Here is a 15,852-nt window from a genome sequence, read left to right on the forward strand (position 1 = left end):
CCTGCGGCATCGGCCCCACCCCCTCGGTGCATGCTGGGGAGGTGTCACCCTTTGTGAGGAATGAAGAAATGCACCATCGCTTGGAAGTGGCCAGCAAATGGCCCTCACCTACTTCACATATCCAGCTTGATGGGCTCTGGGGGAGGGGTTTCGGCAGGCAGAGGGGCGCTTTCTTCACAGCACCGAGAGGCTGAGCCGGGTGACAGAGATCCAAAAAGAAATGCGAGGCTGCCCAGCTCCCACCCTGCCAGGTTTCAGAAGGCAGTAGGGCGCTCTCACAGTGCCAAGAGCTGAGCCGGGTGGCGCAAATCTGATGAGAAGTGCAATGCTGCCTAGCCCCCAGCCTGCCCAGTTTCAGCAAGGTGCAAAGTTGGCGAGCTTTGCACCGCCAGGCTCAATCTCTTGGCGCTGTGAGGAGAGCGCCCCACTGCCTGCCGAAACCAGGCAGGCTGGGGGCTGGGCAGCATCACGCTTCTTTTTGGATTTGCACCGCCTGGTTCAGCCTCTTGGCGCTGTGAGGAAAGCGACCTGCTGCCTGCCGAAACCGGGCAGACTGGGGGCTGGGCAGCATTGCACAAGTAATGTTGACTCTCACACTGCTCATGGCATCCCCTCCTCCAGAGCCCACCAAGCCAGATATGTGAAGTAGGTGAGGGCCATGTGCTGGCCATTTCCAGGCAATGGTGCATTTCTTCATTCCTCATGAAGGCTGACACCTCCCCAGCTGTGTTTCTTGCCTGTTTTTCTCCCTCCCTCATCTCAAATATTTTCCCACCACTTTGTACTTAGGAAGGAAAGAAGGAAAGAAGGAGAGGGAGGGTCTGAGGGAAGTCCTGCCTTAGTCCTGCCCTGCTGCCCTTTCACCATCCCCTTGCCCCCTCCTCCTGGCCTATCCTGGGGGTCTCCCATCCTATTGCTAAGGAAGCTTTGGATACAAAGCTGGGTCTCCTCCCATGGAGAGGGAATGGGCCTCCCTCTGACTTTGCCCTCGTACCCATCATGAGCAACCTGGGTAAGGAGAGCAAGCACAGCAGCAGCAGCCTTGAGAAGGAGGTAAGTGCAGCTGGGTGCCCCCTTGGGGAAGTGGGGCTGGCTTGGTGCCGCGGGTGCTCGAGGGCTAGGCTGGGCATTTGACCTCTGCTGTCCAGGGCTCCCAGCAGCCCGCACTACCATCCAGCCTCCCCCCCCCCACATGGCCTGAGAGGAACAGTGAGGCTCCTCAAGGGGACCATGCCTTGGCACTTGCCCTGTCCCACCCCCTTCTGCCAGAGACCCTCAGATCTGTCCCATTCCTGCCCAGGCCCCCACAGGCACCCTTGACGTGAATGATGTAGAGCTGGCCACGCCCAACCAGTAGACCACACCCACTCCATCCACGCCCATCTAGTAGGTCGCACCCACCCTGGCCACACCCACACGGCCCCCCAAGGGCAACTGCAATGCTGATGCGGCCCTCAATGAAATTGAGTTTGACACCCCTTACGTAATAAAACAGATTAATGTCATATACTTTAAAAATATTATTTTACTTTTTTTAAACTGGGCAAAAATAATAGTTCTTGCGATTATACCACTCCAAAATTAGTAGCTGAGTAACCAACAGAATGCAGAAGTATAATTAGAAATACTCAGTTTTAAAAAAAAAGAGGAAAGAGGAGGAGAGAGGGGAAGGGAAGGAAAGGAAAATCCAAAAATCTTGTCAACTTTGTAAGTCATGAAAGCTGTAGTTCAAAGCCAACCCCACAGTGGAAGTAGTTATAGATATTACATTTCATAGCTGCTCTTACTAAAAAATCACTGATATTGTGGGGGGGAACCCTCTTCAGAGAATGGGTTTCTTAAGCTCCTTAAAAAAGAGGAAAGTATAATATCCCTGTCCACACTTTCCCTATTATAGGTAGTCATCTGGCTAATTTTATATCTACTTTGGCCCATAATTTTTCTAGAATTTTGTTCTTGACATTTTGGCATTTCTCAAAAATTAGAAGAAGAGAAAAATCTATTTCAGTATAATAAATGAAAAAAATAAATGTTTCCTCAAATGTTAAACATTAGTAATAATAGGTTATTAGTGATTAGAAAAATATTCAAATAAAATGTTTTCTTTTATATAAATAGTTGCTATTTTCTTGCATAAATGCAGCTGAAAACAGTGTTAAACTTCAAAATAGGTTTGTATCTTCAAAATAATACGTTAACTGGGAGGTGTTTTGACTTTGCTGAGTGAGAAATTCCTTGCAGGATGTTAGTGATAATACTATACAATTGTTTGCTTGCACCTTGAACACATTGTTCAGGAAGTACTTTGAATTGTAATTGAGGTTGGAGATATTTCTTAAATAAACTTTGAACTCGGAATGAAATGAATAATGGAAAATGCAGGATAATAACTTTGAAGACAGCTCTGAATAATATAATGTTTTACTATTGCTAAAACGTATCACTATGATTGTGAAAAATATTCCTTCATCTTCAACAAAAATTGCCATGGTGCCGGATTGCGGAAGCATACTAGAATGAGTACTGAGTCTGAAAATCATAGCTCTTGAAGACTTCCGGAGGAAGAAATGGTGGATTGAAGGTAACTCCATGAAAAGCGGAGCCAATGATCATGGCGAAGAATGAAGAGTCAGTGAAATGGACTGGCTCCTTGAACCTCTCCAGAGAAAGAGAGGATGGGAGATCACCCATGGGTGCTTCAGACAATTGCTACTCCCAAGGAGTCTGCAAAACTGGTGGGTTTTCAGCACTGAGAGATGAAGGAATAGTCATCTTGCTTAAACTGCAGTGAGATACCAAGTTCATATAGTTCCTTTTCTAATCACTTTTGGAAATTGCTTATTAGCTACTTTTCAGCTATTAGAAACTTTGGATTTACAAATCAGAAAATATGAGGTGAGTCTGCCTTCAATTCTTAATGAAAGAAACATATGACTACAATCTTAAGAGCTGAATTTAAAAAAAATAAACAACAAAAGGTTGATTAAAATGTTGGTTTTAGAACACTACAAATGGATTAAAGATCCAGATAAATTTGAAATAAAATGTTGGAATTAATTAAAAAAATCATTGCTATGGAAAAATGCTTTTGTTTTGATTTTTTTAAAAAACAACAACAACAAAGTTTTAAAAATTGTACACTAAAGTTTCAAGTAAAGGAGAAGAACACATACATGTGATGATTGGTTATGGAATGGCACAAGATATTCTAATGCTGCAACTATTGAAGAATACTTTCAAAACCAGAGCCAGAAATTAATAGATACTGTCAATAGCAATATTTGCCTCTATGGCTAGATTTTATATAAAACACATTATGGAAGAAGGACATATGTTACTTAATAAGACAGAGACTGAGTTGAAAGTGGACTTATTTTACAGATTACAAGTTACAAAGTTGACATGAAAAAAGATGTTACACTGGACTTATAAAAGAAATTGGCTGATATTTTAATAATTAAAAGTTCATACAAACAATAAACCAAGAGAAGGACTTGGACAATCTTTCTTACAAAAGAGACTTTAATTTTTTTTGAAGAATCTTGTGAGAAGGGACAAAGAAATGAAATTTAGTTCTAGATCATTATTTGAATGGACTAAAGATTAAGATTGATAGAAGTAAAATGAAGGAATATAAAATTGATTTATTTAATCAAGATTAAACTAGATATATTGATATTTCTGGTAATCCTTTATGGTCTTTTATTGATACTTGGGAGTCTCTTTATATATTACTTTTATTTTACTTCACTATGTTTTTATTTTTATCTCTTTTCTTTTTTCTAGTCTTTATTTCTTTTCTAATTTTACTCTTTTCTCTTCTTTCTTTTTACTTTCACATCTTTTGGTTTGTATTATCTTGTATTATTCTAATTATAATATTTAATACAATTATTTTTTTAAAAAGAAAATTATAGCTCTCTAGTTATTGTCTCACATAACAGCAAAGAATATGGTTGATAGTAACACTGTAGAGATGATTGTCAAATAACTATGAAACTCTCAAAAGATGTTAGTTTCCAGAAAGGAAGAAAGGAACAAATTCATAGCCTATAGATAATCTCCAAACAAATTTTAAACTGTGTTCATTTGTCCCAAAGATCTTGCTGTTAAAATTTCACAGCAAAGGAAATTAGAATCTGATTTTCCATCATGTTATTTTAACTTTAAGAATATATGTAATGCCATGTAATGCCCCTTTCCAAATAGGAAACATTTGAGATGAATATTCTGCCTTTTCCTGCACTGATGCCATCATATAACTGATATGCCTTTCTTTAATCTTTGACTGCCAAAAATAAAAAAATCAGCTATAGTAATACCTTCTATAATACATAAAACATATATATTTAAACATGGAAGATTCTTTCCACTAGGTATGCTCTGTTTTACTGGAGTTCAAGCTTTTGTTGAACTGCTTGTTTTTCTATATTCCCTTTTTAGCTTATGATGGCTTCTGTTTATACTTCAAATAAAACAATCAGAGTTTGTCCTTTCCTCAATGGAGATGTTGAAAACCCAGAAGCCAGAGCTAATAACTCATGGATTAGTCCCAATCTGCCTAGCAGATGCACTTGGAAACCAGGAAAATCCATCTCAGAGTCACCTCATCGCTATATGCCTCAGTAAGTAGCAACTTAGAGTAATCCCTGCATTAAAACTGTATCTCAAACAGGAAACAAAGATTCCTTTGGCTCATCAGCAATATGATCTGTTAAGAATTTGCTTCTGATAGAAGAGTGTGCAATGCCCTAAATTTCCCTATCTTCTAACACAAATTCTGAAATGAGGACCATAGACAGCTATGACCTGTTCCAGTTTTCAGCATTAGCTTCAGCATATTCCAGGAAATTTATGCAACTTTTTGTTATTTTCATATGTTGAATAGAGTGATCAACACTTGTTAAATTAATGGCATTGGATTTTGAACTTTTTTGGCAACAGCTTAGAAACAATCAAAACAAAACTTTAAATGTATGTTTAATTTAAAGTACTAATTAAGGAGTATTTAACTGCATATTTGAAAGAGCATGCACCGATGTTGAAATGGAATGTACAAACTTTTGATAGTGGCATATGTCAGAAATAGGTTACCAATTCTGTTCCAAAACACATCTGTCAGTAAAGGTGCAGATTAGTGAATACCTTAATGTTCTGCTCACTCTGACTTGTGCAGTACTGGAAATGATCTTGCATGTACAGATCCTCTGCATAAGATTCCTGCTGGGTGATGGAATCAAATGCCCCTTGCATAGAGGAGAGCAGGGGTCATATCCATTTAAATGTGAAGCTATTTGGACCTCAGCCCCTCACATGAACTTTTAATGGAAGATAACCTTTATGGTTCTTCTGTATTGCTAATATTAACAACACCTGCCATATTAGCATTGATCTGAACCATGACAGGCTATAATCTGAGCCCAGGATTGTTATGTAATCGAAGAATGGAGAATGCCTCGTACACAAAGCCTTGTACAAAGTTTTCCCCCTTTCCCAAGTCTTTATAGAGCCTGCAAGCTGGAAGAAAACATGCTGGCCATTCTTATTAGTATAATAACTAATCAGAGAGAAGTTGTTCTACTCTTTAAAAAAAGTGAATTTTCGATCAGCAGATTCATGGGTTCTGTAGGGAGGGGGATCAAAAAAAGTCAGGATAGCGGCCACAACCATATGATCAAACCCACTCTTCCTTAAATCTGTCAAGAACCACATGAAAATATTTCAGTCACATGGTAGTGGCCACCGTAACTTTTCTTCCCGTCAAATAGACACACTTGCTGTTTTGTTTTCTTTAAAAAAAAAAAACTGCCTTCAGAAATGCCCTATTTGGGAATACTAGGTGGTCTTTCCAAGGGATGCCCTTCTGAAGAACTAAACTCTATTATGTTATTTGGGGACACATGGAATATAATATAAAAACAGTCTGATGAATCAGTACATAAAAGATTTTGATTTTTCTCACTATCATTCCTCGTGTTCACTGTTAAAAATAAATCAAAGCCAGGCTTTACTTTTGTACATTGGTCATTATTGGAGTCAATAATGCATTTCAGGATTATTTTGGTTTTATTCTTTTTCCTTGTGCAGGCAAAAAGAACCAAAGATTTTGTCAAATGTCTTAGAGAAAATTGGACACACTCCTCTGATCCGTGTCAACAAGATTTCAAAAGCTTATGGTCTCAAGTGTGAACTTTGTGAGTATTTCTTTGCCAAAGTCATCTGGAATGGTGTTGAATTTGGGATAGGAATCAAAAGAAAAAGTTTTCATTCCAATATATAGATTGGGCTGTACAATGGATTTTACAACTGACACCCACCAGCAGTGTTTCTCAACCTTGACAATTTTAAGGCATGTGGACTTCAACTCCCAGAATTCCACAGCCAGCAATGCTGGCTGTGGAATTCTGGGAGTTGAAGTCCACATGCTTTAAAATTGTCAAGGTTGAGAAACAGTGCACCAAAGTGACATGTTGCTAATGCATCATTGGTTGTTGGCTAGTAATTCTATTGCCCAATTTTATCCTTTCTAAGAAGCATTCATTTTGTCTGATAACTCGTTGATTAGAAACATCCCCTTCCTGTAATTTACATAGTAAATCTATATAATTTTGAACCAAACTATACATTATGTAAGTTAGCCTCAATTCAATTACCTGATAAACTGATTTTTACTCAGAGAGGCGCTAAAAGGGACAAGAAATTTAATACTTTCCTTCTATTATTTCTCTCCTACTTCAATGCTATTTGTCTTATAGGGAAAACAAAATAATATTTTTCACAGAAAGAAATCAACATCCAAGTTTATCAGACAACCACACATGCACATTAAAGTTACAATAAAGCCTGCAAATGGTCTGACAGTGAAAAATGGAAGCCTTTATTTGCATTGGACATTTGTTTTTAATACTGAGGGTGATCAGAAACAGCATCTCTTTCAATATCGGTTATTAATATTGGTATATTATTATTAAGGAATAACAACAAAAATAACAAAGGTTGCCCTCTGTATATGTATTTTTGTTTCTGGCCAAAAGACCCAAATAATAATAATAAGGTGCAGATATAATTTAAAATTTGGCATTAGATAAAACAGTTTAACAGATAAAATAAATAGATAAATATAGCATTTAAAATTAAAAGATATTGATGTGTTAGCCACAAACTTGTTTTTTTATTGCTGTGGTTAAAAATTTGACTGTTGCCACTGTAATTTTGGAATTTTCTCTGCAAGTAGAATGTTAACATATTGAGAAACATCTCTTCCTGGTCTGATTGCCCTCTCTAGTGAAGATAGATAGCTCAGATAACTGAACACACTTCTGTCTTTCAAGCACAGCATCCCCCAGAGGAGAAATATATGAAGAGTAGCCAAGGGAGATGGCTAATTCTTTTTCCCTAAAAACCATTGGTCTTTTTAAAATTCAAGCAAGATCTTAAGGAGAAGGCAAACAAGCAAGAAGAGTGTATTGAGATGGAAGAGGGGAATAGCTATTCATTTATAGTCCCAAATCAAAGCTTGGACTTTCAGGAAAAAACACAAGCATTGCACAAATATTATTCTTTATTTTCTGAATGTTATTTAAGGCTCATTTGTGGGCTCCGATATTTATTTTCTCTGTGGGAGATTGGTTATCTTGTGTTTGGTAGCCTGCAACAGAGTCTCCTCAATTATTAACAAATCCATTCATCTTGGGATCTGCTAATCAGGTTATGATCTGTAGAGTTTTGGTGTTCTCTGAGTTTGCTTGTTTGCTTGCAGACATTTTATTATATGATTAGGTAGTATCATCAGTGCTGGTGAGCAATGTGTTTACTCCCTTTTACATACAGTTGCCCGGGGGTGTGGGGTTTTTTCCTTGGCAGCTTGCTGATTAGGGTACTTGTGAGGTGGAAGTTCATCCTCCCAGCTTGTGGGCTGGGTATTATTTTCTGCTTGATTGTTTGTCTGATGTTAATCCATGCTTATCTGATTTTGGCTGCTGGAAAGGATGTTTTCTGATCTCTTTTTTTCCTCCTTGGCTTTTTTTATTCTCTCTTTTGAAGGGTGTGTAATTGTGATTTATCTCTATGTGTCTATTGATGGCTGGTTTGTCTGAATGCCAAGATTCCAGGAATTCCCTAGCTTTTTTGTATTTAACTTGGTCTAGGATGTTCATACTTCCCCAGTTCAAATTATGTTGAGTCTGTCCATGTGTTGTGAGATTATTACTGCAGGATAAAGAAAACTACTTCCCAGTAAACACCAGCCCAATACAAAAACTGCACAACATGATGAACCCACCCACTTAAGCCAAGACCAATGTGCTAAATGTTTAATATACAAAATGCTGGAATATAATTTCAGTAGTATGTTTGGTTAAAAGTGATTCCTGTTTCTATCTTTAAAATCATTTCATCAATATTAGAATTTTGGCAAGGATAACAGAGATTTTTGTTTTCAAATTCAAATTTGTTCTTGTTTTGAAATTCCAGTGGCCAAGTGTGAATACTTCAATGCTGGAGGGAGTGTAAAAGATCGAATCACTTTAAGGATGATAGAGGATGCAGAAAAAGCTGGTATCATAAAACCAGGAGATACACTCATTGAACCTACATCAGGAAATACAGGTATAAAATATGAGTAAGGTAGAGTACGTTTTTTTTAAACTAGCCTTAGTGTCAAAAAAAAAGGTTGTTATCCATTCCACAGCTTGGCATTTTTCAGATATTTAGGATTCATAATATTGCTTGGCAGTTTTGGGAGTTACAGTGCTAACATATCTAAAGAGCCCAAGGCTGAAAGAGCTGATTGAGATCAAATGCAGCAGCTTACATATGTACATATATACTTATTGCACAGTTCCCTTTTAGGGAAAGTTGGCATGTTGGAAAGTGCAGAAAAAAGTAACACTCTTCACTATAAATTTCCATCCAAACACCAATTCATGCACTTCTTTTTTTTCTTTGAACATTTTGAAAATCTCATCAGCTTCATTCAGTCATGACTTGCCCTGTCTTTCTTTTATTCTTGATCTGACCACTCTTCCTTCATATATTTTATTTTATAATTTGATCTTCATTTATTTTTTTCCTATAAACTGCTGCTTCAATACGCTTTTCTTGTACTGGTTACTTTCTCTTGTATCTGGTCCACATTTTTCATCACCCATTCCTTCTTAATCTTCAGTATTTTTTCCTGCTTTGTCATACATTTTTAAGTAACCTCATTCCCACCGTGCACAACTTTTATGCTTCTAACATACATAAGACTCATTTCTGTGTAACAAAATGAGGATAAAAACTTGCTTTTATATGCAACCATTTTTTTGCATTTTTTACAAATATTTCTTGCAACAGGACCACAAAATTCATTACCTTTGTCCCAGCATTTCAATGTCTTAACCTTTCTCCAGTTATTTTTAAAAACTTTAGTAAACAATCTTCCAAGGCATTCAACTTCATTCACCTACTTCATTTTTGATATTTGTATAATTTACAGCCATTGTCCTCATTTTCCCCTATAAAAAAATAACTACCGTACCTTGATCTTCAATACATTAATCAAATACATCTTCTTTTCACATTATATAATCTAACATTTATTAAAAATCCTTCAGATTCCCAGTTCACAACAAATCATTGTCTACATATAAGAGACTAAGAGCCCCATTTTCAAGGGCTATAGAACATCATTAGTGTGGGAGTCACATCTATTTCTGATGGTCTATTATTCCTGAAGGCCGGTGCCAGGATAGAAGGCACACTTTCTGGATCCTGATTAGTGGCATTGTTTAATTGACAAGACCTGCAACTTACCATCTCTGACAGATCTTACTAAATGAGCAGAAACCATGAGAGATAGATGCTCCCTCAAATAACCTGGCCCTATCACATGAAGGGCTATATAGATGATAAGCAGCACCTTGGATTGTACCCAGAAGGTCACACTGTAGTTTGTGGAGCAGTGATATTATATGGATACATGAAGGCATGCCTAATACTGCCCAATGCTGCCATATTCTGGAACAGCTGTAGCTTCTACGCAGTCTTCTAGGGCAGCTCCATGTAGAAAACATTGCAATAATCCAATCATGAGATGACTAGGGCATGAGTCACAACTTGAAAGACCTTCCAGTCTAGGAACTGATGCAACTGAGACACCAGATGAAGCTGTGAAAAGACGCTTTAATCACAGCTGCCACCTATTCTTTGGGAAGGAGCTGTGAGTCTAAGATATGGGTCTTCAAATGACTTGGCCCTTTTATGACTTGTGGACTGCAACTCCCAGAATTCCTCAGCCAGTGTGCCTGAAGTCCACAAGTCATAAAAGGGCCAAGTTTGAAGACCCCTGATCTAAGAAGATTTCCAATACCAGTGCTTAATGTCACAAAGGCAACCAAAGATCAGTTTTACTCAATGCATTATCATACTATTTTATCCAAGCTAGAATCTTTAAATTAAATATTGTCTTACATGTCAACATACTGTTGACTTCCTACCAACTAGGAAGTACTTACAGCATACTCAGCCTACAAATATAGCAGCTATTTTTATAAATGCTTTGAAGTACATGATGAAGAAACTACAAATTGCAGGAAAGTTATTTCTCATAGTAATTTTGTAGGTTTGTTTCATCTCTTGCATGAACAGCTACTGTTAAATTTCTAAATGTTGCTTCCTTATCACCTATTCCCTGCAGTATTGAAATACAGCTACATAGAGTCATAAAATGAGCTTAACATTTGCACATTTTTAACCTAAAAACACAAATCAGTACTGTGTGTTTTCAATCCTGCAGGAAACCGAACCAATCTTCTTTATCCTCTTTATTTTAGCATATATGGGGGGGGGGGGGAAGCTGAAGAAAAGATGCCACATCCTTTTAGAAAACTCAGTGAGACAGATCTTTCCATCATTTTAAGCTAGGACTTAGGAAGAATATTATGGCAGCTATTGCAAGCTGTTCCAGTCTCCTTGGTTTCAGAACCTTGTATATTTATCAGTAGATAAATTGATTTATGCATTATATCTCATAAGCAACCTCAGCCTTCCATCCTTCCAAGGTTGGTAAAATGAGGACTCAGATTGTTAGGGGCAATGTGCTGATATTTGTAAATCACTCAGTATATAAGTCTAAGTGATATTGCTATTGCTGTTCCTAAATATTTACATGTGTATGTAAGAGTACCAATCTAATCATATAAATGCTACCCTTGGCAGAAATGAATCTGCTTATGTATAATGTGATGTTACTAATTTTTATCTAAAAATATTAAAAGATCTGCAGATTTTTAAGAAGAGATCTGAAGGTTTTTAAGATGGGATTGGACAACCATCTGAAAAGGTATAGGGTTTCCTGCTTGAGCTAGGGGTTGGTCCAAGGTCCCTTCCAACTCTGTTATTCTGTTATTCCATTATCTTCAACTGAATATGCAGGAGCATTCATCCTCTCCCATTTTTGAAAGTGAAAATCTGAGAGCTGTTCCATTTAGGAGAGAGAATGTGGGGGTTTAATTAACTTGTAGCTATAATTTCTACTTGCCTTATTTCTTATTCTTTTCACTGCCAGGAATTGGATTGGCTCTCGTAGCTGCAATGAAGGGTTATCGCTGTGTCATTGTCATGCCAGAGAAAATGAGTATGGAAAAGGTGAGAGCCCTCTAAGTGGCTCAGCAGAAACATAACCATAGTCTAATCATTTTTCTTTTCTTCACTCTCTTCCCATTAGCACAAAGCCTGTCTTCTGGGCAACTGAATTCATGAAGTGGAGATAATCTGTTAACCTCATAGAACTAGAATTTTCATCATTCTTCTTGTGGGAAGCTACAGCCATTACATAAGAGCAACTTATTTTCTTTATTTCCATGGGGGGTGAGGAGAGGTGAAGAGGTTTGAGGGCTCCAGGATGTGTTGTAACTCAAACAAGTTAGTTCATCTCTGGTTGATGAACTCTGCCCTGGAAATAAGCATTGATTGGCTTATGGTGTTGCCTGCATATTTTTAGAATTCCAGAGGCAGCAGGTTGCTTTGTCAGAGATTGGGGAATGGAAATAATGTGGTTTGGAAATACCTATTAGTTGAGGATCATTTGAATAGCTGATAAGAATCCATCAATGAATGACTAGAAGTAAGTAATAGCTTGCTAGGAATTATGGGGTTTGTCTTAAAACATATAAAGGGTACCTGATTTGAAACAGTGACAATAAACTATAAGGCCTTAATTTTAGTAATGTACTTTTGTGAAAGAAGCATTGTCCACTTAGTTGTGCATATGCATGGCATATACAGGTAGTCCTCAACTTACAACCACAACTGAGCCCCAAAATTATGTTGCTAAATGAAACATTTGTGAAGTGAATTTTGCCACATTTTACGACCTTTCTTGCCACAGTTGTTACGGGAATCATTGCAGTTGTTAAATTAATAACATTGTTGTTAAGTGAATCTTTGCTTGTCAGAAGATCACAAAAGCTGATCACATGACCCCGGGACACTGCAACTGTCATAAATATGAACCAGTCATCAAGCATCCAAATTTTGATCATGCAACCAAGGGGATGCTGCAAATGTCATATGGGTGAAAAATGGTCATAAGTCACTTTTTTTCAGTGCTGTTGTAATTTTGAACGGTCACTAAATAAACTGTTGTAAGTTGAGGGCTACCTCTATATCAGAACTGGGCAACCTTTTGTGCTCCTCAGAGCTCTCAATTTTGCACCATCAGCAGTGTAATATGCATGTTAGTTTTTTTCTTTATTTCAGTCACAGAATCAATACTATGTACACATTCCTTTGTGTGGACTGATCTGCAAATGTTTTTCTATACACTCTTCCCTGGGAAATATCCCACCAAGGGTAGTGAGTCTTAGCTCAGATCAAATAGGCAATAAACCGGCATAAATTTGTATTTTCTGGCTTTTAATGGCCACAGCTAATGTAGTATTGCAGTACTATTATTAAGTATTATTATTAAGTGATACTGTGTGTTCCACTTCTTTTTAATTTACTTTTTTTTTTCTGAGCCACCCAGAATCAGTTGGATTTGGATTGTATCAAAATTGAATAAATAAATATTTTGTGAGATATGCTACTTGGTTTGTTTATATAAAGCATTTATATATTTATCTCAATTTAGATGAAATAATACAGCACAGAAAATTAATGCGATTTCTGGTTTCTACATCATCCTTCTAGGTTGATGTTCTGAGAGCACTTGGGGCTGAAATAATAAGAACTCCCTGCGCCAAGTTTGATGATCCAGAATCCAACGTTCGTGTTGCTTGGAAACTGAAAAATGAAATTCCAAACTCACATATTTTGGATCAGGTATAGATTCCTACTTCTGGTTTAGAATGGATCGATGTATTCTGAATTATTTTCCATCCAGTTGCTTTACTCAACCTGGGATACAAAACTATCTGTATAGTATTAATTTGGAGAAAGCTAACCTTCTCCAGAGATCTTATGAAAGGAGGCAAGAAGGGGCATAAAAGATTCTGAGCCTAAAATTAGGGCAGAACTGCAAACTTTCTAACCTTCGGCACCAAACAAACCTGTAGTGGCCCCTACCCTAATTACATGAACATGGATTTCTAATTACCTTTCTCATCTGGAAGGCAAAAATAAAGGCAGGATATACCAAGGAAAGTGACAGTCTTCCAGTCTCCTCTTCAGTATCTGAGTGGTTTAAAGCACGGGGCTCCAACCTTGGCAACTTTAAGATTTGTGGACTTCAGTTCCCAGAATTCCTCAGCCAGCCAATTCTGGGAGTTGAAGTCCACAAGCCTTAAAACCGCCAAGGTTGGAGACCCCTGCTTTCAAGAACTGTCTACTGCATGGCCAACTTACTTACCCTGTACCACACAGAAAGGCATATCTATTAATTGAAGGGAGCGATGGTTGTATTTTTCATGCTGTGTGAGCAAACCATTCAGATATTCTCCATCAGATTACTAGGAAGCAAGGTGTATCATCACATTCACCCCAAAGCTTATAAAATTTACTAACTGTATATACTGATTAAACACACATCTGTATATTATACTTGTTTAACATAACACGAAGAGAGTTTGGGGAAGTAAAAGAAAAACAAAAAGAGAAAACAATTATTTAAACTGAAACTTTTCTATGATAATGAAAAGAAAGCAACAGTTGATTATCTGCTGGTAGGTGACCATTGCAGAAAAAGAGGAACCAGGTGGCATGCTGGTTTCTTGGCTGAGTTGACAGGGTGGACAATGCTGCTTTTTGGTCTGCAACCTGAGTTCTTTTAGGTATTTTATTACATTTATGTAGCGGCAACAAATGTTAAAATATACCACTATTACCCTAGTCAAAACCTCTTGAGTCTCACTGTGTAGATCCAGCTGAACCATTTTCCACACCATTTTCAAATGCAACATTGCATGTAACACATTATAGTCTTTTGTATCATATTTCAGTAGAGCCTGGATAACCATTCAATATATCTGCAACAGCAAGTAAAACATAACTTTAAAAATAAAGTTTTATTTATTTATAAAGAAAGTATACTTGTGTAATAGCAATACTTCTCTATTATGATAGTTTTAGAGGTATATGGCTTGATACACTATCATTCCACTAATTTGAGCATTGGATGTTTTTCTTTTGTCTCTCTTTCTTTCCCATAATAGTATCGAAATGCAAGTAATCCATTGGCACACTATGATACCACAGCTGAAGAGATCTTGGAGCAGTGTGATGGTATGATTAATAACCCTTTGATCAATATAATGCGGACATTTCCTCTTCTTTTGAATAAAACGAAAACATAGTCTACCCAATTTATTAGAAATGTTGATTGTGAGTTGCCATTTCTCACTGCTGATTTTCTTCTACCATATCAGGATTTCACTTGGATGTGAATGTGGCAACCATTAGATACAATCTACAGTTTTACGATTATTACAATAAAATATATGAGGGATGTGCATCTGTACTTCCAAGTCCTCTTACTCTGCTTGTTTATTTGAAGCCCACGCTATTCCAAATAGCAATTAAGTAATCATTTCTAGAGTAAATAAACACTAAAATATTAGCCATCCTCTATTACTTGGTAACAGGCAATGTAAAAGGAAGCTTTTCTCAAAATGTATTAAGAATTACTGTACTGTCACTATGAGAAACACAGCAGTCACATATTCTGACTGCTGTAGAAGATTTAGCTGAAAGGCCACTAAATTTAAAGACTCCTTCAGGGTTGATCTTGATCTTGACATGATTGCACAGACATTCCCATATACAGTGGTACCTCGATACTCATCAAGTGTAATGAGTACCAAAAATGATGAGTACCAAACAATTTTTTCCCATAAAGCTTATGCTTATTCATTGACTACCAAACAAACAATGAGTGCCAGGACAAAATGTTTGCATCAAATTATGTTGAGTACCAAATTCTATGAGTTTCAAAGCAGTTGAGTACCAAGGCACCACTGTATTATATTAACTTTGGCAATAATATAAAAGTGACCTTCCGTTGTATTCTTCTGTGATGTTACAACAATTTGTTGCTCTTATTTGTTTCTCAGCCTGGCTTTTAATCCAGGATTTTGGTGGCCTCTCATCTTAGTATTAACAGGATTAATTTATATTTTTTTAAAAAATTTATATAGCTGTCCATCTTACAAAAAAAAATCACTCCGGGTGGCAGAGATATTGTCATACCTTCCAAGATGAGCCAAAGTCAGCCTCGTGCTGCTACCTGCTGGATATGAAAGATAGAAGCATGTCATTAAAAATAGATGTTAAGTGCAATCCCAGAAAACTGGAGTAAATCACTTATAACTAACAGTGATTAAATGATTGAACTTATATATACTAGTATGAACGTTACTCTTGCAATATAGTTAC

General features: G+C 37.2%; 1 protein-coding gene across 1 annotated transcript; it reads left to right on the top strand.

Moving 5' to 3' along the window:
- Positions 1-4,446: 4,446 nt before the first annotated feature.
- On the top strand, positions 4,447-14,703 carry LOC107298773 (cystathionine beta-synthase-like; the record flags this gene model as incomplete). Its single annotated transcript, XM_029286615.1, has 6 exons — positions 4,447-4,625; positions 6,088-6,194; positions 8,473-8,607; positions 11,549-11,628; positions 13,174-13,305; positions 14,634-14,703. Coding segments are annotated over exons 1-6 (703 nt in total), but the record flags the coding sequence as incomplete, so codon positions are not given.
- Between the last annotated feature and the right edge of the window lie 1,149 nt (positions 14,704-15,852).

Source organism: Protobothrops mucrosquamatus, unplaced genomic scaffold (assembly GCF_001527695.2).
Source record: "Protobothrops mucrosquamatus isolate PMUCROS unplaced genomic scaffold, P.Mucros_1.0 scaffold4270, whole genome shotgun sequence".
Taxonomy (NCBI): domain Eukaryota; kingdom Metazoa; phylum Chordata; class Lepidosauria; order Squamata; family Viperidae; genus Protobothrops; species Protobothrops mucrosquamatus.